General features: G+C 38.3%; 1 protein-coding gene and 1 long non-coding RNA gene across 2 annotated transcripts; both read right to left on the reverse strand.

The window, feature by feature from the left end:
• Nucleotides 1–1054: 1054 nt before the first annotated feature.
• LOC117276663 (uncharacterized) lies at nucleotides 1055–2933 on the reverse strand. Its single transcript, XR_004506933.2, has 2 exons — nucleotides 2743–2933; nucleotides 1055–1408 (listed from the first exon to the last, which is right to left on the reverse strand). It is a non-coding gene; the product is annotated as an uncharacterized lncRNA (long non-coding RNA).
• A 21150-nt stretch (nucleotides 2934–24083) lies between these two features.
• LOC104095506 (peroxidase 63-like) lies at nucleotides 24084–25649 on the reverse strand. Its single transcript, XM_009601652.4, has one exon. It carries the CDS (start codon nucleotides 25407–25409, stop codon nucleotides 24420–24422), a length of 990 nt encoding a protein of 329 aa, XP_009599947.1. The 5' UTR covers nucleotides 25410–25649; the 3' UTR covers nucleotides 24084–24419.

The following is a 25649-nucleotide window of genomic DNA, read 5'->3' on the forward strand; positions in this document are numbered from 1 at the left end:
CTTGAGTTGGCAATGCCCTTATCGTTCGGTACGCGGACTAAATTATTTCGGCTGGAATTATAATCTCATGACTAATTTATACCACATAAGAGATGAGATAAAATAATCCCACATTTGATGGGATAAGGTGGGACACGATGGAATATCCTTGATTAAGTCTGAGATTAAATTTATATCTTGTTTGGTTGGAGGTATAAATTTATCCTCGCCAACCAAACAGAGTATAAATTTAATCCTACACATTATCCCACCTTATACTCTCATACCAAACGACCCTTTACAGTCTGTAATAAAGAAAACATTGACAAGCAAGATCCTACTTTTTTTAAAACTTCCTATGTAATCCAAATATCGATAGTTGCAAACACTTTGAACTGAAAAGGAAACATCTTTCACACTAGTTGCAAAAGCAAACAAATGCAAACTGGAAACCAATGGATTCCACTTAAAAACACCTTATTCTATTTCTTTTTAATCGGCAGAAATTAGGTTATGTTCTAGCCAATGCACATGGACTACGAATCAACAATTACGTAATTTGTGCAACCTGTCTAAACTTAAACAAGATGATTTATGATCCATCTTTTGACTTGACCGAGTTGAACTTGAAATGATGTCTAGTAAACATGTCAAAAAATGTAACCCAATGGGTCAAAACTCAAACTTGACCATATAAAATAAAAAATTTGAGATTGAAATTTTATCAATTTGGAAGAACTTGGTAAAAAGAAGAAGAGGAGAGGTTGTGTCACATTGAGCAAGTAAGGTTACGACACAATTGACTCATTTTACCTTAACATGTAGCAACCCCTTTGGGAGGATGCTACTTACGAAATAAATCTAATTTACTACTTACAACATTAAGAAGATATTAATCCAAAAAGATATTTAGAATAATTTAGAAGCGAAAATAGGCCTATTCGATAAAGGTTCAAAGTGCAATATTTTTGTTTTTAAAAATACACTTCATAATATTTTTTTAAAAATAAAATACTATGTCAAAATATCAACATAAGGTGATATAACCCTTCTTGAATAATCAACACGTTAAGCAACTTCCTAACAAAATTATACTTTTCGTTCAACATCACTGCATGTTCATATTGTACATAAATTTCAAACTAGCGAGTAAAAAAAATAAAACTAGTCTTCTCCTTTGTACATTTTTACAAGACAGTGTAGATTCAACATATTACAAGACTTGAGTTATTACCAAATTCAAGTTACAAGATTTTGGTCTTAAGATCCAACAAGCCTCCAAAATAACGTACATGAGTGTGACATATAGATCATGTACAAGTCCCAAACCTATACAAAATCTAGGTGCATATGCAAATGTGATCTCCATAACTGCTCCCAAAAAAGACTACTTCATAAGTCCGTTTTCAACTCTCTTCCCATACATTACCTACGATAGAAAACAACTATCACTAAGCATAAAGCTTAGTGCCGTATAAACTTTGGGCTTGGAGCCATTAAATACTCCAATTTTTTTTTCAGTCATAGGTAGCTCAAATTAAACATAATTTAAAACAAGTGAACAAATATATCAAAATTATCAAATGTCAAACCTTGAAGTATTTTTAAATATCAATAACAATGTTCAAGATTCAAGAGTCGAGAAAGCGTATACTATCAATCCAAAAGAGTTTGTCAAATATTTATTTTTCGTCCAATATGTACGTCATGCCATCACACTAAGCGTAATGAGATATCAAGGTGGACCAAAGTCCCAAATCAAGTAGGGTCAAAACCCAATAGTCAAGAGAATCAAGAACGATATTAAAAATGGCTTCCTAGTTCGTACTTAACACGAACAAGTTCCATAATTTAAGACGAACTACAAATCCAAAGTCAAGATGGCAAAAGATCCGAATCAAGAGGCATGCCAAGATGAGTGAAAAAGTCACTTCCACAAGAAGGACAAAGTACCAACAAGAATGCAAAATAATCAAGCAAATCCGTACGAGTGGGCGGTTTAGTGAATATCTTACAATACTTTATATAACACGAATACAACGATATAAATTGAAGACAAAAATAAAAATAAAGTATCAGGTTATTTCAAAATATTCCAGCAAGTAAAAAGAGTACAAAGTATATACATAAACCTTGGTGTTTTACTACAAAACAGTTCAACCACAACTTGAGCAAGTTCGAATCGTCTACGCCATAGACAAACCAAATCTGTCCACTTTCTCAAACACTTCCCCTTAGATTTTACAAGGGTATATATACCTTAAATACATAATCAAATATCTATATAAGTTCAGTGATTTAACATGTCAAACTAAACATGATATTGGTGCAAATTACCCAAAATATTTTAAACAAAAATTCTGGACAGTATCACTGTCTTGTATTGTGACTCAGTTTTGAAGATGAAAATGGACAAAGTAGACTGTGTGGTCCTCATTACAGTTGTAGATATATATCTTACAATTTCAGAAAATCTTGAATCACCCCCATATCAGTTTTGTGCAAAAAGTTATGCTAAAATTACTAACAGTAGTACAAGAAGGATTTGTAAAATAGAAAATCTGGGCAGCACCTGCCCTGTACTTCATCACCCATTTTTGGGTAAATAAAAGACAAATCAGGTTTTGATGCCTGAATAAGAGCTATAGATCTATGAAATATCTTTCCAGAAAAGCTTGGACCACTTAAAACAGATCCTTATAGAAGAAGATACGAAGAAAACACTAATAGTTATCTAGTGTTAAAACGGGTTTAGTAACTTACCACAAAAGAGAGGAGCAACTTGAGCTTCACCAAGAACGAGTTTTGCTGGTTGGTTTAGTAAAATTTTTTGATGATTATCATGAAGTATTTTAGGTGATAAGAAGGGGAGATGGTAGGGGTTTTCTTTGGCATGAAAGAATAAACTATAAGAGGAGGTCATTAAGGATAGACGATGATGAACAAAAGGTGGCTGCTCAACTTTTCTTCTTTGGATAAATACAAAATGGCTGGCAGCCCAAAACCTTAAATATCTAATGTATTTAATAGCAATTAATCAAAATAATATTAAGTGTTACACATAGAAATACCATAGAACTTCTTTGTCAATATTAATACAACCTAAAGTAAGAAATTGTTATATATTGTCAAATTAACGTTTAGGAAGTATGACGTAAAATCGATCTTCATTATAAAGATGTTCAATTGAGAATGCAAATATTAATTAAACCTTTGGGGTGTTACATAACCAATAGTCAAACTTTAGACTAATTGAATTATGATCCCTCCAATAACTTCACCCGTTTCGACCCACTCAAAATTTGACCATATGTATCCATTTGCCACCTTTATCCGTGACAGTATCGACATAATTTCATAGAGTCAATCGGTCCGAATGTTATTTGAAGAACATAAACTGGATGACCAAACGGGAAAATCAAGAATGTATAAGATTATAACATGAGTGATTCGACGAATTTGGATTCATTTAGAATTAATACCAAGCATGTTATGTGTCTATAGCTTATTCTTCATTTAGTTAGTCGCTGATAGAAAAATACTTTTGATATCTCAAAAAGAAATATTCCAAAACTATGTCTAGGTTCATTTTCTTACTATTATATTAATGAGTCATTATTATATTAACTATTTTATATATATATTTGTAACAGAAAATTAATTTAATTTTGAATTCAATTGGGACAAAATAAATCTGAATATTGAATGCTAATTTGAACGTTACTATTGAAAACTCAATTGGCCATTTGATAGCCTTAATGGCTTATGATTTTAACGTATAAACTTTTGAAGAGCCTTTATGGCTGGGACGTTTTGATCAGATGGTGCATTTCATTTTTTTGGACTATATAAGTCCTTTGTGTGGTCACTTTGAAAGACTAGGAAAAAAACTAAGAAAGTATTTTCTCCTCTTTCTTTTGTGTTGGGTTTTCTATTATTCAATCTTTGTTGTTTCTGCTCATAGTTATACTAAAGGAGCTTGTTGAATCTTGGGAGATACGTCTAATTTTATTCATCATGGTGTGGGCGAAATATCCTCAAGGACAGTTTCCTTGACACGCCTCAAGCTAAATCTTATTCTCCATAATTCAATAGTTTTTCCAACAATCTTAAGGGTAGTTCCACGTTGTTATTATGGAGAATAACGCTGCTAATGTTGCTGTTGATGCTACTACACTCGCTGCACCAACTGTTTATATTATTGTTCCATCACCAATTACCTATGCCAAACCTTTTCCTGATATTTCGAAAATTGAGGTTTTTGGTGAAAATAGTTTTAAGCGCTGGCAGGAACACGTGCATTCTATTTTGGATATGCATGGAGTTGCTTTCGCACTTACTGATCCTAAGCCAACTAAAGCATCTTCCATTTAGATGGATCAATGGATTCATGCTAATAAGGTATGTAGACATACTACAATTTCTACTCTTTCTAACGAATTATTCGATGTCTACATTTCCTACAAGGAGGCAAAAGAAATTTGGGAGTCAATGATAACAAAGTACACTTCTGAAGACGCTACCAAACCAAAGTTTGTCATTGAAAACTACTACAAGTGGGAGATGAAGGAGGACAAGGACATAACTGCACAAATCAACGAATATCACAAGCTGATTGAAGATCTCAAATCTGAAGAAATCTCTCTGCCCGAACAGCTTGCTGCTGGTATGCTTATAGAAAAACTTCTCAAATCTTGGAGTGAATACAAACAACAATTGAAGCACAAACACAAGCAATTGTCACTGAAGGACTTGGTCAAGCACATTATAATTAAAAATACCAACCGCAAACAAGCTGTTACTGACTAAGAAAAGGATATTGCTACAAGAGCTAACCTTGTGGAGGATAACATGCGGCAGAACAAATCAAACAACAGGTACGATAAAAGAAATGGTTATAAGCCCAAAATCAACAATCAAACCTTCAAGAAAAAAGGCAACTGCTTTGTGTGTGGCAAACCTGGCCACCATGCTGCTCAATGTCGGAAAAGGGCTGGGAATTATAATCCCGTTAAGGCTAAAATAAATTTAACTGAAGCCAAAGAGGATGACGTAATTGCTGCAGTTGTTTCCCAAATAAACCTTGTGGCCAATGTGAAAGATTAGGTGTTAGACGTTGATGCTTCTAGGCACATATATGCTAACAAAAAAGACTCTGTGTCTTACACTCAAGTTGAGGAAGGAGAAGAAGCTGTATATCTTGGTGACTCAAGGACCGCTCAAGTTCTTAGAAAAGGCAAAATTCTTCTCAAACTCACATCTGGCAAATCTTTGGCATTGAATGATGTGTTGCATGTTCCTAGTATCCGAGCCAATTTGGTCTCTGTGGGATTATTTGAAAAACTGGGGGTGAAGGTTTCTTTTGAATCTGATAAGGTCGTGTTGACCAAGAGTAATAATTTTGTTGGCAAGGGTTATTATAGCCATGGCTTATTTGTACATAATGTTATGAATGAAAATGCTAGTTCTTCTGCTTACTTGATTGATTCTTTTAATTTATGACATGCTAGATTAGGACATGTTAGTTTACCTTATATTAAGAAAATGGATTTTGAAGGTCTCATTTCAAATATTAATTATTCAAATATTGATAAGTGTGAAGTTTGTGCCGAAGCTAAACAAACTAAGAAATCGTGTGCTTCTGTGTTTAGATAATCTGAATCATTAAGTTTAATCCATACTGATTTAGGAGACTTGAAACAAACTATTACCAGAGGAGGGAAAATATATTATGTGACTTTTATAGACGATTTTTCTAGATATACAAAAGTTTATTTGTTGAGAAATAAAGATGAAGCCTTTGATAGGTTTTTAATTTATAAATATGAAGTAGAAAATTAATTTGATAAGAAAATCAAAAGAGTTATATCCGATAGAGGTGGTGAATTTATTTTGTTGAATGATTATTGTGAGAAAGAAGACATAATTCACGAGATAACTCCGCTATATTCTTCACAATCAAATGGTGTAGCGGAAAGAAAAAATAGGACCTTAAAGGAAATGATGAATAGCATGCTTGTTAGTTCTGGTGCTCCGGATAATCTTTGGGGGGAAGCCATTTTATCTGCTTGTCATTTACAAAATAGGATTCCCTATAAGAAAACGGGTAAAATGCCTTATGAGTTGTGAAAAGGCCATCCCCCTAACTTGAAATATTTGAAAGTGTGGGGGTGCCTTGCTAAAGTTATGTTACCCGATCCTAAAAAAAGAAAAATAGGATCCAAAATATCTAATTGTATGTTTATTGGGTATGCTGAAAGTGGTGCACCATATAAATTTTTAGTAATCAAAAGTGATGTGCTTGAACACAATACTATTGTTGAAACAAAAAATGCTGATTTAAAAAAAAAATATTTTTCCTTTAAAATTTGAGAATATTGTGATGCTCCTATTATTCCAAGTGATTGTATTACTCGTGTTCATATTATTAAAAATGATTTTGAAAGTGAGGAATTAAGAAGAAGCAAAAGACTAAGGAACGGAAATCTTTTGGTAATGATTTTTATACTTATCTTGTGGATAATGATTCTTTGACATATTCTGAGGCAATTTCTTTGTTTGATGCATCATTTTGGAAAGAAGCTATTGATGTAGAATTAAATTCAATTTTACAAAATAAAACTTGGATTTTAGTTGATTTACCTCCGGGAGCTAAACCCATTGGTTGTAAATGGATTTTTAAGAAGAAACTCAATCCGGATGGTTCCATTGATAAATACAAAGCTAGACTTGTTGCAAAAGGTTTTACATAAAAGCAAAATATTGATTATTTTGATACTTATGCTTCTGTAACTAGAATTTTCTCAACTCGTGTTTTACTTGCCTTGGCTTCTATTTATAAATTTTTTATTCACCAAATGGATGTTAAAATTATATTTTTAAATAGTGATTTAAAAGAGAAAGTTTACATAGAGCAACCTGAGGGTTGTCTAGTGTCTGGCCAAGAAAACAAAGTATGTAAATTGCCAAAATCTATGTATGGTGTAAAGCGAGAACCTAAACATTGGCATGAAAATTTTGATCAAGTATTGATTAATGATGATTTTTCATCAATTAAAGTAGATAAGTGTGTTTATACAAAATATGTAGATGGTACATGTGTTATTATTTGCTTTTATGTGGATGACATGCTTTTTAGTTCTAGTCTTGATTTGGTACATAAAACCAAATTTTTCTTGTCTTCTAATTTTGAGACGAAAGACATGGGAGAAGATAGTGTTATTTTAGGCATGAAAATTATAAGAGATGGCAATTTCTTGATATTGATTCAAGAACATTATGTTGAAAGAATTCTTAAAAAAATTGATTGTTTTGATGTGGTACCTGTAAGCACTCCTTATGATGCTAGTAGTCAATTAAAAGAGAATAAGGGAGATGTTGTAGATCAAAATAAATAGGCAAAATACATAAACACCCCATTAAACTTGTCCAAAAAATATGTTTGAACACTTAAACTAAACGGGTGATTTTTTATCCCCCCCCCCCCCTCCCAAAACGTATTTGGAGTGAATTATTTCCCCCCTGAAATACTAATACCAGTCTCATAATATGAGATGTTTTACACACGCGCGCCATGTCAAAACCATGTCAGCACCACGTCAGAAATCTTTTAACTTTCCTCTTCTTTTTTTAATATTTTCTTACTCATAGTTTTACACTAATAATCCTAATTAACCATTAAAATGCTTCAATAATAATACTAAGCAAAAGGAAAAACCAATACCAGATAGAAAAATTACATAAAAAAGAAGACATGTATTAGGAAAACAAGAAAAAATCAGATCGTCGGAGACCCAGTGGTCACCGATAGCTTCGAATTAGACCAAAACAACACCCCAAACCACTCAAAACAATCAATATTTGCTACCTAACTAATTCATAATGACACCTTCAGCCAAAATTTTCAACGGAACCAACAATTTCATTCATTCATACCATTATTGCTATGATCGAAGGTTTCTAATTTGAACCAGTGGACTTGAATTTAAACCTAAGATTCTATGTTTAGATAGTTGGTTGGTGGATTCATGATAGTCTTTCGAATTTGGGGCGATGAACAGTTTTTTCGGCGCCGGAGACTAATTGTAGCAAGTAGGAAAAAAAGAAAAAAAAAAGAAAGAGAATGAAATAGTATCTAAAGAAGAAAGGGGGAGGAGTGATATCGTCCAAACTAACACCACTAATTTAGGTTGCGAGGCGGTCGATGCAATAATAAAAGCCCAACGCGAGTCGGGGTCGATTCTACAGGGAGCTTGATGTGGGATTAGGTATATACCTAGTATGAATGTATGACGTGCCTAAGATTACACTTTCACATTTTCAATTGTTGTTTCTACTTCTACTTTTACACTAATGCTTGCAATTGTAAAGCTAAGAGATAATATTTTTGGTTTTGGTTGTTTTTCAAGTTATAAAAGATCTAGGGTTGCGACTTCCGCCTAGTTAGTTACCTAACAAATTTATAGCTTTAGGGCATGTTTGGTTGATCGGGATATAATATAGCAATCACACGTAATTACTCACTCTATACCTCTCGATGGTTTGAGTGATTTTGCCCAATTTGGCTTTCTCAAGTCCAAATGGGTATCTCACGAAACAAGTGATAAATGCTCAAGTCGGATCTTACTATCTCTAGATTCGACCCTTTAATTGGGGCTATCAATTTCTTGAGTTCACCCCAATTTCTTGTTAGCCAAGTTTTTCTAGACTTAGTCTCACTTTCTCAAGTATAGACTAAGTCAATTAGGCATGAATCAATGTTTGCAACGATCAATTCTGAAATTCAAGTAAGAACTAGGCTAAAATTCATATACCCAATCACAAATAAGCCCTAAATCAATCACCCATGAAGTACCCATACTAGGGTTGGGTTGCAACCCTAGCTAAGGGTTTAGCTACTCATGAAAAATGAAGATATTAAAGAAGAAACTAAGATAAAATTCATAATAATTGATTAAGGAAAGAAAATCTAATGTTTAAATGCTAAACTAGTACAAAGTTACCCAATACAATAAATAAAAATGGCTCTAAGTGTTCAGGTGCACCCAACTTAACCTAAAAATGACAAAAAGATCTATTTATACCCAGTTGAAAATATCTGACAAAATTATCCCTGCGAAGGTTGTGCGGCCGCACAATTATGTGTGCGGTCCGCACTTTGAGATTGACCGGTCAGGTTGGCTTTCTGCGGTCGCATAAAAGTGAGATGCGGCCGCACTTACTCTAATTGTACGGACCGCACATTTATGAATGCGGCCGCACTCTTGCTCTTGGACTAGATCTGGGCTTCATTCTGCGGACCACACATTTATGAGTGCGGCCGTATTTTGGCATTCTGCGGCCGCACAATAATAGTGCGGTCCGCACATCTTCAAGCTCCCAAACTACAAGTCTCTAAATCCAGTCTTCTGCGGCCGCACAATAATTGTGCAATCCGCACTCTGTGAAGAAATTCTATCAGTGCATCTTCAGAGTTTGCGGCCGCACATAGTATTGTGCGGTCCGCAATGTAGCCCTTTTTGCCTTATTTTGGTTCTTGTCTAATTTTACTCCTTTTTGAGTTGATTTTCACTTCTTTGGCTCGTTTCTCAATATTCCTGTAAGAAAGCACATTTCATTAGTTCTCGGGAATACCTTTAAGCATTTTTTTAGCTAAAACGTAAGTAAAAAAGAGCAAATAAGCGGTCAAAATCCCTACTTATCAATTCTCCCAAACTTAAGCTTTTGCTAGTCCTCAAGCAATTAAGGCAATTTCCCACCTCCTATAGAAAAGGACTATTTCAGGTGGCCTAAGTTGAATCAAACACAAATCAATTGGGACCAACAATTATCCACACGCTCATGAATCATTAACAAGCTTATGATTTGAATGTTAAAGCACAAATGTTTCTAATGTAACGCTTGAGCATCAAGGGTTGACTTTGTTCATCAAGGAAGCTCGCACTTTCATGCAGGTCACTGTGGATCCCAAACTCCTCCTCCTATACTCTCCGGAAGCTCATCTCACTCACGAATGAAAAATTCAATTCAATGACTCGAGAAAGATTCACTCATCACTCTCAAAAGAATGTCACAAGCCTGGCTCTAAGTACCATATGCTTGCCCCTCATGTACATCACCACTAAGGTAATCTCGCTCGGCTTGAAATCATGTAGGGTTTTTCCGGCATGTAATGAAGGCTTTTGGACTAAGAAGGGAAATATCGGAATGGAATTGGCTCATCTTTCCTTCAGCACTTCATATTCTCTTTTTGGCTCTTACTTTGCCGACTCTTTGAGTCATTTTCTTTTTCCTTAGGGGGATTAGAGAGACTTGACATCACTCTTTCTTTGTCATGCTATTCATACTTTCCTTCTTTGTTATCTCCATGCTTTGAACTTTTGCTTTCTTTTGCATCTTTTCAACCTTTTCACATTATTCACTTTCTTTTTGTGTTTTTCTTTTGTTCTTCCATTATTTTTCTTTGCCTTTCCTCTTCTTCATTTCTTTTCTCTTTTTGTGCCTTGAGACCATCTTTAAACTCCTCGTCTCTCCCCCAAACTTATGTTTTTGCCATTTGAATCACATGAGTGCTAAAGAAAGTTCGGGTGCCAAGAGAGAGTCACTATAAAACGGTAAAGGCTTGTAATGTGGTTATCGAATAAAACAGCTTTAGGCTCAAAAGGGTTTACTAAGGATGATATCATTGGTGGGCCATGTAAGGTTTCAAAACGGGTCAAGGATAGCCTACAATCATTTCTCAAGCCAGGCTAACTTAGAATTTTGCCTAGAAACACATTTGGGGCAAGTTCTAGACCACTCGCACGGGTACTAAGAATTGTAACAAAATACCTCACCTCTCACACAACCGGATTGTCAAAGAGAATAGAGTCGAGGGCCCACAACAACCGCATTCAAGATTGAAAATCGCTAATGGTTCAACTAAATAACCCGATGATTGCCTAAGTCAATACAAGAGTCACAAGGTCACTAACTGGGGCTATTTCTTTACAAAAACTTATTTTTAACCATAAGCGCGTAGTTAAGTGTATTGGTACCAAGTGAAGCATCATTGACTCTTATTTATTCATTAATACTACTTGTTTCTACCTAATCATCAAAAACTGACTCGATCCGTTAAGAAGGTTGTCACGCCATCTATCGTTGAGAAGAGCCACCCAGTTCACACAAGACCCACCTTTGGAAAGAACTGTAGTATTAAGAAAACCAAAGGCTTATTGTTCACTAAAACATAAAAAGAAGCTAACAAATCAAAAAGAAGCTAATAAAGTAACTAAGAGGCTATGCTATTAAGAAAACAAAATGAAGAAGCTATGAAATAAACTATTGAAAGTAAGGCAAATGAATATACAAACCGAGAGGAATAGAATATATACAAGAGGGATGAATATATATACATAATGAGGGAGAAAATAAAAATAAAAGAAAAAGAGTATTAAAGTTATTACTGGCCCAAAAGTAATCAAATGTCATCAGAGTCATCCAAAAATGAACCAAAATAGACCATCCCCCAGAATAAGAACAAGCATTGTCCTCAATGCTTAGAAAAATCAAAATAAAAGAGGATAGAGAGTAAAGAAAACTCCCTATGTGGTCTCAGGGTGACTGGCAACATCACCACCCTCAGTCTCCTCCAATTGTATCTCATCATCACCGGCTGAGGGACAACAGGGTAGGTGAGCATCTGAAGCATCTCCTCAGCAATGGGGGCAGTGAGATTTGGATCGTCAGACTGGACACCTGGTGCCTCTGCTGATGGTGCCGTTGGGTCAGCTGGTACTGATGGATCTGTCTCCATCAGTAGGTCAAAAGGCAAATCACCTGCTACTGCTATCTTCGTCACCCCCTTTCTCAAACTCTCCATTGCTTTCTTTGGAGCCTGGGATTTCCTCATCTTCTTCACCTGCTTGGTCAACTCCTCAATAGCACCCCCGTGAGCCACCAGTATATCCATAATAGTCTTCTGGTTGTCCAGAATCTTCTTTAATGTTTCCTCCACTTACGGAGGGACTTGTGGTGCTGCCGGGGTAGAGGACTGTGCTGCAATAGTACTGGATATGTCAGACAACTTAGAAGTGGATGTTTGCATCCAGTTATTGAGGCTCGCCAATGTCACAACCAAAATTCTCCCTCTGTGAATCGTCGTGACGGCACCTAGTCTCTACGACTAGGTAAGCCTAACACTTGTGGAAATAAAATGAAAAACATCAAAATTAGCAACTAACAGTAACAGATATTTTAATAAGCAATTGAGATGCCGCTCGGCATATACAATAATCAACTTTCGAAATATACATGACACTCCCAAGACCCGGAACACCGTAAGTCACAAGCTTCTATGAAGTTCTAACTGTTCTATACATCAGTCTCTATAGAAATAAGAGAAAAATCAACATAGGAGGGATAGAGGGGGACTACGAGGGTCTGCGGGCGCGGGCAAATGTACCTTGAAGTTCTCCGAAACAGCAGCGACTGCAACTAAGGACGAGGCTGGCAAAATTATGGGTGGCTCAGAGGATAGGAACTCCTGTTGTAATCCATGATGGTGATGGTCCTCGGGTGGCCAAAATCTTAGCTAGCCAGTGGCGAGCTGCATCACCCAGAGCCAACTTCTTTAAGTACTCGACTGCCTTCACTTCTTCGAATCCCACATAAGTGTTCAAAGAGCAGGCGTCGAAGCGGACTTTCAAATTTCTCACCTTTGTCACTTTTGTCTCCTTCTTGATGTGAGCCACATTGGCGTAGAACTCCCTGACCATGTGCTCATTTGCATCGATGACATTGTGAGTGAACCACTTCCACCCCTTGCGCTCGTGAAACTATCTAAGGACGTTTGGATTATGAATATCCAAATCCTTCATTAAGAACTGTCGCTCAAGTGTGAGCGACCTCTGGGGCCACAATTCCCGGAATCTATTGAAGGCTGTCAAGCTCACGAACCAATCCTCCCATATTTCCTTTTTCTTCGACCTCTCAAGGCCGCCCACTTGAGTGTCCCCCCCCCCCCTCTACCATCATCCGGGACATAATCATCATCGACATCAAAAGCTATTGGTGCCGGAGGAGTAGGTGCAGAGGAGGGATCGAAACCCTAGCTTCCCGCATCAGAACCCCCAGAAGAACTAGATGTAGGTTCGTCGCGCAATTGATAAAGCCTAGTGGGTTGGGATAGTTGGGACTGGGCCTCAGGTTGGACCTCCATTGAATGAACCTCGGAGGCTTCCCTGGATGGGGCATAGGAACTAGATTCTGAGGGCTCTATGGCCCTTCCTCTCCCGGTAGACGGCTTTTTAGCAATAGGCTTCAATTGCATTCGCAGAGGGAGAGTGCCTTTTCCTCTACCTTGGGAGGATTCACCTCTACCTTTTGATGTATCGCATCCACCACGTGATCTAACCATTATCTGCAATACAAGATACATAGGTCAGTTGAGTTAAAAATAATTCAAATATTTGCACAACAACCATCAAACGAGACAGTGCGGGCCGCACAATTCTGAGTGCGGCCGCAGACTGTCTAGTGTGGGCCGCATAATTTTGAAGTGCGGTCGCACCCCCTGAAGTGCGGACCGCATAATTATAAGTGCGGCCGCACATCCTGAAGTGCGGACCGCACAATTTTGAGTGCGGCCACACAAGTCCATTCCTCAGATACTGGTTCTCTGAAGTTCAAAAGTCCGGTCGTACACATTTTTATGCCGCCGGATAATTTTACTTCGGACCGCACAATTTTGAGTGCGGTCCGCACTTTTCAAGCACAATATTTGCCCTAATCAAGTGGTGTGCGGACCGCACAAATTTGTGTGCGGCCGCACAATGTGAACATTTAGGACGGTAAGGTTAGGGTTCATGTAATATTTTCACAATTTAGATATGGCATGCACAAATTAACATGATTAATGGTCTACCCAGTCCCTAATGAACATATATGAAACTACCCACATAATGTTAAGCAACCATGACTAACAATTGATATTTTGGGTCTAAAAATAACTCTACCACAAAAGAACAAAAACTAAAAGAAATTGCAAAATCTAAAGATGTAATGAACATACCAGTTATGAAGAATGCAGGTAAGAATCTACACTGATAAAATGAAGGAAGATTGTGAACTAATTGATCGTGTACTGTGTTTGCTTAGGGTTCAAGAACTCAGAGTGGTAAAGTTATGAATAGTGCCTTGAGGTTTTATTTATAGGTTGACCAAGTCGCCCCATACCTAAGGCTAGTGCGGCCGCATAAGTTTGAGTGCGCATCGCACTCTTTATCTGGACCTTGAAGCAACTATGTGGTCCGCATAAAAGTGAGTGCGACCGCAGAATTTGTGCGGACCGCACAATTTTGTGTGCGGCCACAGATTGTCTATGAATTTTGACAGGCCAACTTCAGAGAACTTGCAATTTTGGTCTTCCAGTTGTGCGACCGCACACAGAATTGTGCGGCCGCAGAGTGATTTATACTGCTGCCTTTAGAATTGTGTGGTCCGCACAATTAATGTGTGGTACACGCTCTTTTAACACTTAGCCAAATTTTTCTATGGCACAGTACCTGCAATGCACATCCATTCCTGTATACACTTCAAAACTAGTTAGCACAAAACAAAGCCTATCTAATGAAAAAGAAAAAGAAAAAGACACATGGGTTGCCTCCCAAGAAGCGCCTGATTTAACGTCACGGCACGACACAGGTTACCATCAATCAGTTGAAATGAACTAACGCCACAACGTGGCCACCATTAATTTTGCCAAGATAATATTTCACCCGGTGAACATTGACTCTAAACACTTCATCATTCTTGTTCTTCAAGTCTAATGCACCAAAATGTGTCACATGCACAACCTCAAATGGACCACTCCACTTGGATTTCAACTTTTCCGGAAACATCCGCAATCGAGAATTGAACAATAGTACAAGATCGCCTTCTTTGAACTCCTTGTTCCGGATGTACTTGTCATGGAAGTACTTCATCTTGTCCTTGTACAAGGACGAACTTAAATATGCATGGAACCAGAATTCATCAAGCTCATTCAATTATGCCACCCTTAAGTTGGCTGCGACATCCCATTCAAGATTAAGCTTCTTCACACATAGCCTTGTGCTCAAGTTCCACCGGTTGGCAAGCTTTCCCGAACACTGACCGATACGGAGGCATAGCAATTGGTATTTTGTAAAATGTCCTATAAGACCAAAGAGCATCATCAAGTTTCTTTGACCAATCCGTCCGGTTGGCATTCACGGTCTTTGACAAAATACTCTTGATCTCCCGGTTGGAAACATCAACTTGCCCGCTTACTTGAGGATGATAGGGGGTCCATATTTTGTGAGTAACACCATACTTCGTAAGTAAGGTATCAAAAGATTTGTTGCAAAAGTGTGATCCCCCATCACTAATAATGGCCCTTGGAGTACCAAACCTTATGAAGATATTCTTTTTCAAAAATGCCACCACACTCCGCGCTTTATTGTTGGGCAAAGCCACGGCTTCAACCCACTTTGACATATAATCCACAGCTACCAATATGTAAGTGTTCCCACAAGAGCTCACGAATGGACCCATAAATCAATGCCCCACACATCAAAAATGTCAATCTCCAAGATGGTGGTGAGGGGCATCTAATTTTTCTTAAAAATTCCACCAGCCCTTTGACATTCATCACAACGCTTGACGAGATCGCTAGCGTCCTTGTAAAGAGTAGGCCAATAAAATCCACAACTCAACATTTTTGTTGCCATTCTAGCTCCACCATGGTGACCACCATATGGCGAAGAGTGGCAAGCCTCAAGAATTTCCATTTGTTCCTCCTACGGTACACATCGTCGAATCACACCATCGGTACAAATCCGAAAGAGATAAGGCTCATCCCAATAATAGTCAAGGCAATCCCGTTTGAGCTTCTTCCTTTGGTTTGAAGAAAACTCAGTCGGTACAATGCCACTCATAAGATAATTGGCAAAGTCGGCGAACCATGGCATACCGGACATAGAAATGACTAGGAGTTGCTCGTCGGGAAATGAATTATTTATCTCAAGGCCATCATGTGGCCTCCCCTCCTCCTCCAATCGAGACAAGTGGTCTGCTACTTGGTTTTCACTACCTTTGCGGTCTTGAATCTCTAGATCAAACTCTTGCAAAAGAAGCACCCACTGCATTAGTCTTATTTTAGAATCTTTCTTGCTCATCAAATATCGAAGCGTCGTATAGTCGGTGTGAATAATCACCTTTGTACCCATCAAGTACGGGCGGAACTTCTCCATTGCAAAAACAATAGCAATGAGATTTTTTTCGGTCACTGTGTAGTTGACTTGGGCATCATTCATGGTCTTACTAGCATAGTAGATCGGATGGAAGATTTTGTTAATACGTTGCCCTAACACCGCTCCAACTGCCACATCACTTGCATCACACATGAGCTCAAAAGGTAAGCTCCAATCCGGTACGGTGATAATAAGAGTAGTAATCAACTTAAACTTGATCAATTCGAATGCCTTCATACAATCTTCGTTGAAATGGAACTTGGAATCCTTCTCCAAAAGTTTGCACAGGGGGTTTACCACCTTAGAAAAGTCCTTGATGAATCGGCGATAGAACCCCGCATGACCCAAGAAGCTCCTCACTCCCTTCACGGGTGTAGGGGGAGGGAGTTTGGAGATCACCTCAGTTTTGTCCTTATCGACCTCAATACCATGCTTTAAAATTTGGTGGCCGATGACTATGCCTTCTTCGACCATGAAGTGATATTTCTCCCAATTCAAAACCAAGTTTGTTTCCTCACATCTTGCCAATACCTTGTCCAAGTTGTCCAAGCACTCATCAAAAGAATTCCCCACCACGGAAAAGTCATCCATGAAGACCTCAAGAAAATCCTCCACTATATTGGTAAAGATGGACCATCATACACCATTGAAAAGTTATCGGTGCATTGCATAACCCAAATGGCATCCGCGAGAATGTGAAAGTACCATAGGTATAAGTGAAAGTAGTCTTCTCTTGGTCCTCAGGAGCAATGAGAATTTGATTGTAGCCGGAATATCCATCAAGGAAACAATAAAAAGCTCGTCTGGCCAACCTATCAAGCATTTGATCAAGAAATGGAAGCGGAAAATGATCTTTCCGAGTGACTTTGTTGAGCTTCCGATAGTCCATGCACACTCTCCACCCGGTCACCATTCCTGTAGAAATCAATTCATTCTTGTCATTGGTGACCACAGTCATGCCCCCTTTCTTTGGGACACATTGCATTAGAGAGGTCCACGAGCTATCGGAAATGGGGTAAACTACCCCGGAATCCAACCACTTTATGATCTCCTTCTTCACCACCTCTTGTATTGCTTCATTTAATATTCTTTGATGTTCAATGGAGGGTTTGACATCCTCATCCAAAATAATCTTGTGCATGCAAAAGGCGGGGGGCTTATACCCCGAATATCCGCCAGTGTCCATCCTATAGCTTTCTTCCTCTTTTGAAGCACCGCCAAAGTAGAATCTACCTGCACGTTAGTCAAGCAAGAGGAAAGAATAACAGGTAAAGTAGAACATAGGCCAAGAAACTCATACCTGAGATGTGAAGGCAACGACTTTAACTCCAAAGTGGGAGGCTCCTCGATTGAGGGCTTTGTTGGAGGAGTCTTCCGGTTCTCAAGATCTAAGGACAATTTTTGGGGTTCATAAGTATACAACCTCATTCCTTGTAATGCATTTACACATTCCACATAGCCATCCTTCTCATCATCATCATGATTAAGCAATACGGCCTCCAAAGTATCATCAACATTCATCATGGCACTAGCATCATCAACAAACACCTCGATCACTAAGTCCACAAACGAACAAACTTCGTTGCTATTCAGTTGCCTCATAGATTTGCACATATGGAAAATCACCTTTTCATCGCCCACCCTAAAAGGTGAGCTCACTGGCTTCCATATCAACAAGAGCCTTTTCCGTAGAAAGGAAAGGTCTACCCAAAATAATAGGCACCTCATAGTCCAATTCGCAATCAAGAATCACAAAGTCCGCCGGGAGGATGAACTTATCAACACGAACCAACACATCATCAATAATACCCAATTTTCTCTTCATAGTACGATCCGCCATTTGTAACCTCATAGATGTGGGTCTTGGTTGCCCAATTCCCAAAGTTTTGAACATTGAATAGGGCATCAATTTGATACTCGCCCCTAGATCACATAGAGCTTTGGCAAAGTCGGCGCTTCCAATAGTGCAATGGATGTGAAAGCGTAGGGATCTTCCAATTTCGAAGCCATTGAGTGCACAATAGCACTCACTTGATGTGTCATCTTGATAGTCTCACAATTCATTGATCTTTTCTTTGTCACCAAATCTTTCACGAACTTTGCATAATCGAGCATTTGTTCCAACGCCTCAACCAATGGCACATTAATGGATAAGCTCTTCATCATGTCAATAAACTTCTTGAATTGGTTCTCACTATTTTGCTTAGCGAGCCTTTGAGGGTATGGAGGAGGAGGCCTTGGCATTGGTGCCTTGGCCTTTGGCACTACTGGTTCTGGTATGTCAATCACATGTTCCCTAAACGGGTTCACTTCTTCTTGGGTCTCCTCCACACTCTCATCAATATCAAGTCTCACTTCTTCATTAGCTTGAATCACATTACTTGGAATCTTATCTTCTTGAACCACTACATCATCAACCACAATTCTTCTCTGATTTGAGGTGGTTGTATCTCTACCTCTTCCACTCCTTGTTGTTACGTCCATGACATGTCCCGTGTTGTTCCCACCATTCGGGTTCACCACTGTATCACTAGGTAGTGCCCCCTTAGGACGAGTGTTTAAAGCTTACGAGATTTGCCCCAATTGAACTTCCAAATTGCGGATTGAAGTGTTGTGAGAGGCTAATTGAGCATCGGGGTCGACATTTTTCTCCATCATTTGTTTGAACATATTTTTTATCCGTACCATCTCATTATTGGAAGAACTAGAACCTTGAGACGGATAAGGAGGCAGGTTGTTTGGTTGTTGATACATCGGGGGCCTTTGAGAGCCCGACTCCCGATTCCCTTGGTTACCGTTCCAACCTCCTTGGTTGTTGCCTCCCCAATATCCATGATTGTTGACACTCCCAATTGCCTTTATTGTTCCAATTTCCTTGATTATTGCTATTGTTTCAATTACCTTGATTATTAGTTCCATCACTTCAATTGCCTTGGTGGTTTTGATTGTTCCAATTTTCTTGATTTTCCTAAGATCGCCATTGTTGTTGATTCAGGCCTTAGGAGTTGTTCCTTTGCCCTTGGTAGTTATTCACATATTGCACTTCTTCCTCTTGCTCATTATATGATTCGTCTTGGTCGAATCCACTATCATCTTGCACAAATTGTTGTACACAGTTTTGTACTTGTTGACCCTTTTGCCTTCTCTTGTTCACCATCATATTGACACCTTCCATTGTATTTACTTGCTTAGGACCTTGAACCTGTTGAAGTTGAGCTTTGGACAATTGATTCATTATAGTGGTCAACTCGGCAATTGCTTGCCCATGATCGGGTAATTCATTGTGTAGGTGAATCACATTTGGATCACCTTGAGGAACATTTCCTCATGCCGATGAAGTATCCGCCATTTCATCTAAGACTTCACAAGCTTCGGCATATGGTGTTGTCATGAAATTTTTACCGGCAAGTTGGTTGACCACGCATTGATTGGTAGTAGTGATCCCCCTTGTAGAAGGTTTGTTGAATCATAGCCTCGGTCATGTCATTATTTGGGCATTCTTTCACCATAGTGTGGTACCTCTCCTATATCTCATGCAAAGGCTCATTGGATTCTTATTTTAATGCTAGAATCTCATCTCTAAGAGTAGTCATATGCCGGGGAGAAAAGAACTTGGCAATGAATTTTTCCGCCAATTCATCCTATGTATAGATAGAATGGTTTGGCAATCTTTCTAACCAGTCCAAGGCTTTCCCCCGTAGAGAAAAGGGAAATAGTCTCAACCTTAAAGCATCCTCAGAAACGTTGGTCTGTTTACTCCCCCAACAGGTGTCCACAAATACTTTCAAGTGCTTGTACGCATTTTGATTTGGAGCCCCGGTGAAGAATCATGTTGCTCAAGCAATGTAAGCATAACATTTGTGATTTGAAAGTTTTCCGCCCTAATGCGGGGTGGAACTATGACATTTGCGTACCCTTCATTCGGCAACACCCGGTGTGGAGTCGCTCTTAGTGAATTTGGGGGAGGAATGGGAATGTTGTCTTGAGGTGGTCGGCCTCGTCTATTTGCTTGAGGTTCAAGAGGAACCTCTTTAATTGGGTCGTTTTCCACGTCCACAACCCCCAAAGACATATTTTCGAGAGGATCATTGTTGAGAGCCATTTTTTTGTACCTACAATCGATTCACAAAAAGGTTAGTAACCTGGATGGAAAAAAAGACAAGTCACACAGAAAACTAAATATATAGCTAAATCCATTTTTAGCTCCCCAGCAACGATGCCAAAAATTGATATCGCCCAAACTCACACCACTAATTTAGGTTGTGAGGCGGTCGTTGCAATAATAAAAACCCAACGCGAGTCATGGTCGATTCCACAGGGAGCTTGATGTGGGATTAGGTATATACCTAGTGTGAATGTATGACGTGCCTAAGATTACACTTCCACATTTTCAATTGTTGTTTCTACTTCTACTTTTAGGCTAATGCTTGCAATTGTAAAGCTAAGAGATAATGTTTTTGGTTTTGGTTATTTTTCAAGTTATAAAAGATCTAGAGTTGCGACCTCCGCCTAGTTAGTTACCTAACGGATTTATAGTTTTAGGGCATGTTTGGTTGATCGGGATACAATATAGCAATCACACGTAATTACTCACTCTATACCTCTCGGTAGTTTGAGTGATTTTGCCCAATTCGGCTTTCTCAAGTCCAAATGGGTATCTCACGAAATAAGTGATAAATGCTCAAGTCGGGTCTTACTATCTCTAGATTCGACCCTTTAATTGGGGCTATCAATTTCTTGAGTTCACCCCAATTTCTTGTTAGTCAAGTTTTTCTAGACTTAGTCTCACTTTCTCAAGTATAGACTAAATCAATTAGGCATGAATCAATGTTTGCAACCATTAATTCTCAAATTCAAGCAAGAACTTGGCTAAAATTCATATACCCAATCACAAATAAGCCCTAAATCAATCACTCATTAAGCACCCATACTAGGTTTGGGTCACAACCCTAGCTAAGGGTTTAGCTACTCATAGAAAATAAAGATATTAAAGAAGAAACTAAGATAAAATGTATAATAACTGATTAGGGAAAGAAAATCTAATATTTAAATGCTAAACTAGTACAAAGTTACCCAATACAGTAAATAAAAACGGCTCTAAGTGTTCAGGTACACCCAACTTAACCTAAAAATGACAAAAAGATCTACTTATACCCAGTTGAAAATATCTAATAAAATTGCCCCTGCAAAGGTTGTGCGGCCGCACAATTATGTGTGCGGTCCGCACTTTGAGATTGACTGGTCAGGTTGGCTTTCTGCGGCCGCATAAGAGTGTGATGCGGTCGCACTTTCTCTAATTGTGCGGATCGCACATTTCTGAATGCGGCCGCACTCTTGCTCTTGGACTAGATCTAAGCTTCATTCTGCGGACCGCACATTTATGAGTGCGGCAGCACAATAATAGTGCGGTCCGCACATCTTCAAGCTCCCAAACTACAAGTCTCTGAATCCAGTCTTCTGCGGTCGCACAATAATTGTGCGGTCCGCACTATGTGACGAAATTCTATCAGTGCATCTTCAGAGTTTGCGGCTGCATACAGTATTGTGCGGTCCGCACTGTAGCCTTTTTTGCCTTGTTTTGGTTCTTGTCCAATTTCTCCTTTTTGAGTTGATTTTTACTTTTTGGCTCGTTTCCCAGTATTCCTGCAAGAAAGCACATATTATTAGTTCTCGGGAATACTTTTAAGAATTTTTTAGCTAAAACGTAAGTAAAAGAGAGCAAATAAGCGGTCAAACCCCTACTTATCAAGGAGGAGAAAGAAGGCGTGGTTGAAGCGATATGAAGAAGAGAAAAGAAATGGGGCCACCTTTTCATATTTTCATTATGTACGCACTTAATTATGTTTTTATTATTATTTTTTTGCCACATCAGTTATTAGGGTGGAATAAAATTCACTCACAATGTGTTCAGGGGGTAAAAAATTACCCGTTTAGTTTAAGTGTTCAAACATATTTTCTGGACAAGTTTAATGGGGTCTTTATGTATTTTGCCAAATAAATATGCTCAAGTTATTGGTAGTCTAATGCATTTGATGAATTTTACTAGATTTGATATTGCATATGCTGTGTGTAGATTGAGTAGATATACTTAAAACACGAGTCATGATCATTGAAATGCATTAGTAAGAGTAATGAAATATTTGAGAGGTACAATGAACTATGGTATTAAATATAGTGAATTTTTCACTGTACTAGAAGGATACAGTGATGCTAACTGGATCTCTGATTCAGATGAGACAAAATCCACTAGTGGTTATGTGTTCACCTTTCGTGGGGGTGCTGTGGCATGAAAATCAGCTAAACAAACAATAATAGCTAGATCTACCATGAAATCTAAGTTTGTGGTATTGGAATTGGCTGGCAATGAGGCCGAGTGGTTAAAGAACCTTTTGGCAAGTATTCCACTAGGAATAAAACTGACACCTTCTGTGTCGATGCATTGTGATTGCCAAGCTGCAATAGTCATTGCTAAAAATAAATCCTTCAATAGGAAGAGTAGACATATCCGATTGAGGGGTACGGGACTATGGCCAATCCTCTGACTAAACCTTTAGGAAGAAAATTAATATCTCAAACATCGAGGGGTATGGGACTATTGCCAATTTGAGTTATGTCAGCAATGATGGTAACCCCATCTATGTGATTGAAGATCCCATGAAGTAGGGTCATATGGGTAATAACAAGTCATTAGTTAATTAAATATGCACTATTAAATTATGTCCCTTCCTATGGTGTGTGTATATAGTGCAAGACTGTAAGGAATAGGAGGCTGAGTTATTAAACTCTTAATCTAATCATCCATAGCCTTTTATAGGTGGTGTATTATGCTGCAGAATACACTTAATGGATGGACCTATATGAGTGTGGAGTGGGGCCGCTCCTATGAAATTTATGGCAAAAAATTTCTAGAGCACTCATGAAACCCAGGCGCGCGCATGGCCTATTAGAGCAAAAACGCGATAAACAACAAAGTGTGTGCTGGTATAATGTGATAGATAAGACCCTAAACTTACAAAAGAATTCTTGGTTCATAGAAGTTCTAAACTTCACCAATTGTTCTGTATGTTTAATCTTATTTTATCTAGGTCTGGTTCATAGTTCAAGAGACACCAAATTCGATGGATTATGCTCATTTGTGAAAACCCAAAAAATAATTTATACTATTTTTTTAAATATTCTTTTTGAGATATGTGGGGGATTGATAGAAAAATACTTTTGATATCTCAAAAAGAAATAATCCAAAACTATGTCTAGATTCATTTTCTTATTATTATAGTAATTATTTTTTATATATTTGTAACAGAAAATTAATTTAATTTTAAATTCAATTGGGACAAAATAAATATGAATATTGAATGCTAATTTGAACGTTACTGTTGAAAACTCAATTGGCCATTTGATAGCCTTAATGGTTTATGATTTTAACGTATAAACTTTTGAAGAGCCTATATGGCTTGGACGTTTTGATCAGATGGTGCATTTCATTTTTTGGACTATATAAGTCCTTTGTGTGCTCACTTTGAAAGACAAGGGAAAAAAACTAAGAAAGTATCTTCTCCTCTTTCTTTTGTGCTGAGTTTTCTACGCGCCTCAAGTTAAATTTAATTCATTTTTTCCAACAGTCGCATCATACCAGGTGCTAATGCCAGATGATCTTGAGTTGGCAATGCCTTTGTAATCTGTAACAAAAGGAGACACCGGCATCCAACTTTTTTAAACTCTCGCTTTCAAAATCATAAAGCAACAAGATAATCCATCAATCAAACATTTTGAACTGAAAAGGCAACATCTTTCACACAAAAGTTGCAAAGGAAACGAAAAAGTAGGAAACTGGACAAACTAGATGCAAAATAGAACAATAAAAAGTTGCAAATTTTATTTACGATTTCCGCCTCATACGTGCATCTCACCTGAATCAGTATACACATTACAACACAACGCAACTCACACTAATCACAAATACGGTAATTTCCCTCGAATACAATACCAATTACCTAATTAACAGAACACAGAACAAAAAAACAGAACTAAATCTTTGCAAAAGGAGAGCTTTCTAATCTAAATAAAAGGGTAAAAACATTGTATACATATTATAAGTTGCTTTCATCTCGTAAGTAATTTAATGCAAAAACAAATAAATTCGAACCCAAAAACATAAGATAATCAACTCTTGAGGGAAACGCCTTATCAATTGTTGAAAGCGTCACACCTGTGCCTGATCTCACCACGTTTACCAATTTTAACACCATGTTCACTAAGCTTCTGCATTGCTGAAGCAAATGCCTTAAAAAATGCATTCTGATCTCTAACATATTCTTCAACGTGAATTCTCGTCCTCGGATCTGAAAACAGACCACGGTCTGAAGACAACAAACCCAAACCCTTTGGCAAGTTCTGATAATACATATTGTCGAATTTGTTAGGAGTCATTATATCGTTGAACACTGATAATGTTGGATCTTTCTGGGAATTACCACAAGCATCTTTCAAAGCTTGAGCAAACCTCGGATTGTACGAAGGGTCAGCTTGTGAAGTCTTGTTGTAGTTATAAAGATCTGAGTTGAACTCTTTACAGTGGGAAAATCCAATTGTGTGAGCTCCAGATAATGCTACCATTTCTTGGATATAAAATCCTCTGGACTCGAAAATCTTAATGATTTGATCCATCGGCATTGTGGGCCGGGGCAGATTTCCTTCTACTAATGAGGCTTTGGATACAAAAGAATCTTTACGGCCCAATTTAACTGGATAAAACGGGCCGCCGGTTTGGACGACGAGGTTCCGAGCAGCGACGGCGAGAATATCGGAACAAGAGACGATACCTGGGCAGGAAAGTTCAAGCGCTGTCTTGGCGCGTACGACCACGTCGAAGCCGTCGCCGGGGAGAGAGAGGTTGATTTCGGCGTCACGCTCTGCTTTGTTGAAGGGAGTGGAGGAAACGAGGACGGAGGCGTCACAGCCGCCGACGAAGCAGTCGTGGAAGAAGAGGCGGAGAGTGGCGGCGGCGGTAGTAGGGGAAGTGATCTGTTTGTTTGTAGTGGTTTCTTCCATTATCTGCTCAAATCTTGGGCATGATTTACGGTAATAAGCAGTGTTTAGGGGCGAATGGCGCTGGGATAAAGAGGGAGTACTTAATAAGGCAGAGATGCATAGAAAAAGAAGCATTTTTAAAGCCATTTGCACAGTTTTTGCTAAGCTATTTTCTGCTTCTTCTTCTGAGCTCACTCTTGGCTTTGGATTGAGTAGCTTTGAGAGAGAGAGAAGGGAAAGTAGATATGTTTGGATTTTTTAGAGAAAAATGTGGAGAAAAGGGAGAGGGAAATAGGTAATGGAGTGGGGGATGGGAAATAGCTGGACGGCTTCAATGGTTTCTCACTTCTCTTCATTCAATGATTTATTTTTTCTTTTTGGTTGGTT

Source organism: Nicotiana tomentosiformis, chromosome 2 (assembly GCF_000390325.3).
Source record: "Nicotiana tomentosiformis chromosome 2, ASM39032v3, whole genome shotgun sequence".
NCBI classification, from domain to species: Eukaryota; Viridiplantae; Streptophyta; class Magnoliopsida; order Solanales; family Solanaceae; genus Nicotiana; species Nicotiana tomentosiformis.

Bases quoted from the DNA above. Each gene is read 5' to 3' on its own strand.
- LOC104095506 (XM_009601652.4), bottom strand. From the start codon at position 25,409: ATGGCTTTAAAAATGCTTCTTTTTCTATGCATCTCTGCCTTATTAAGT.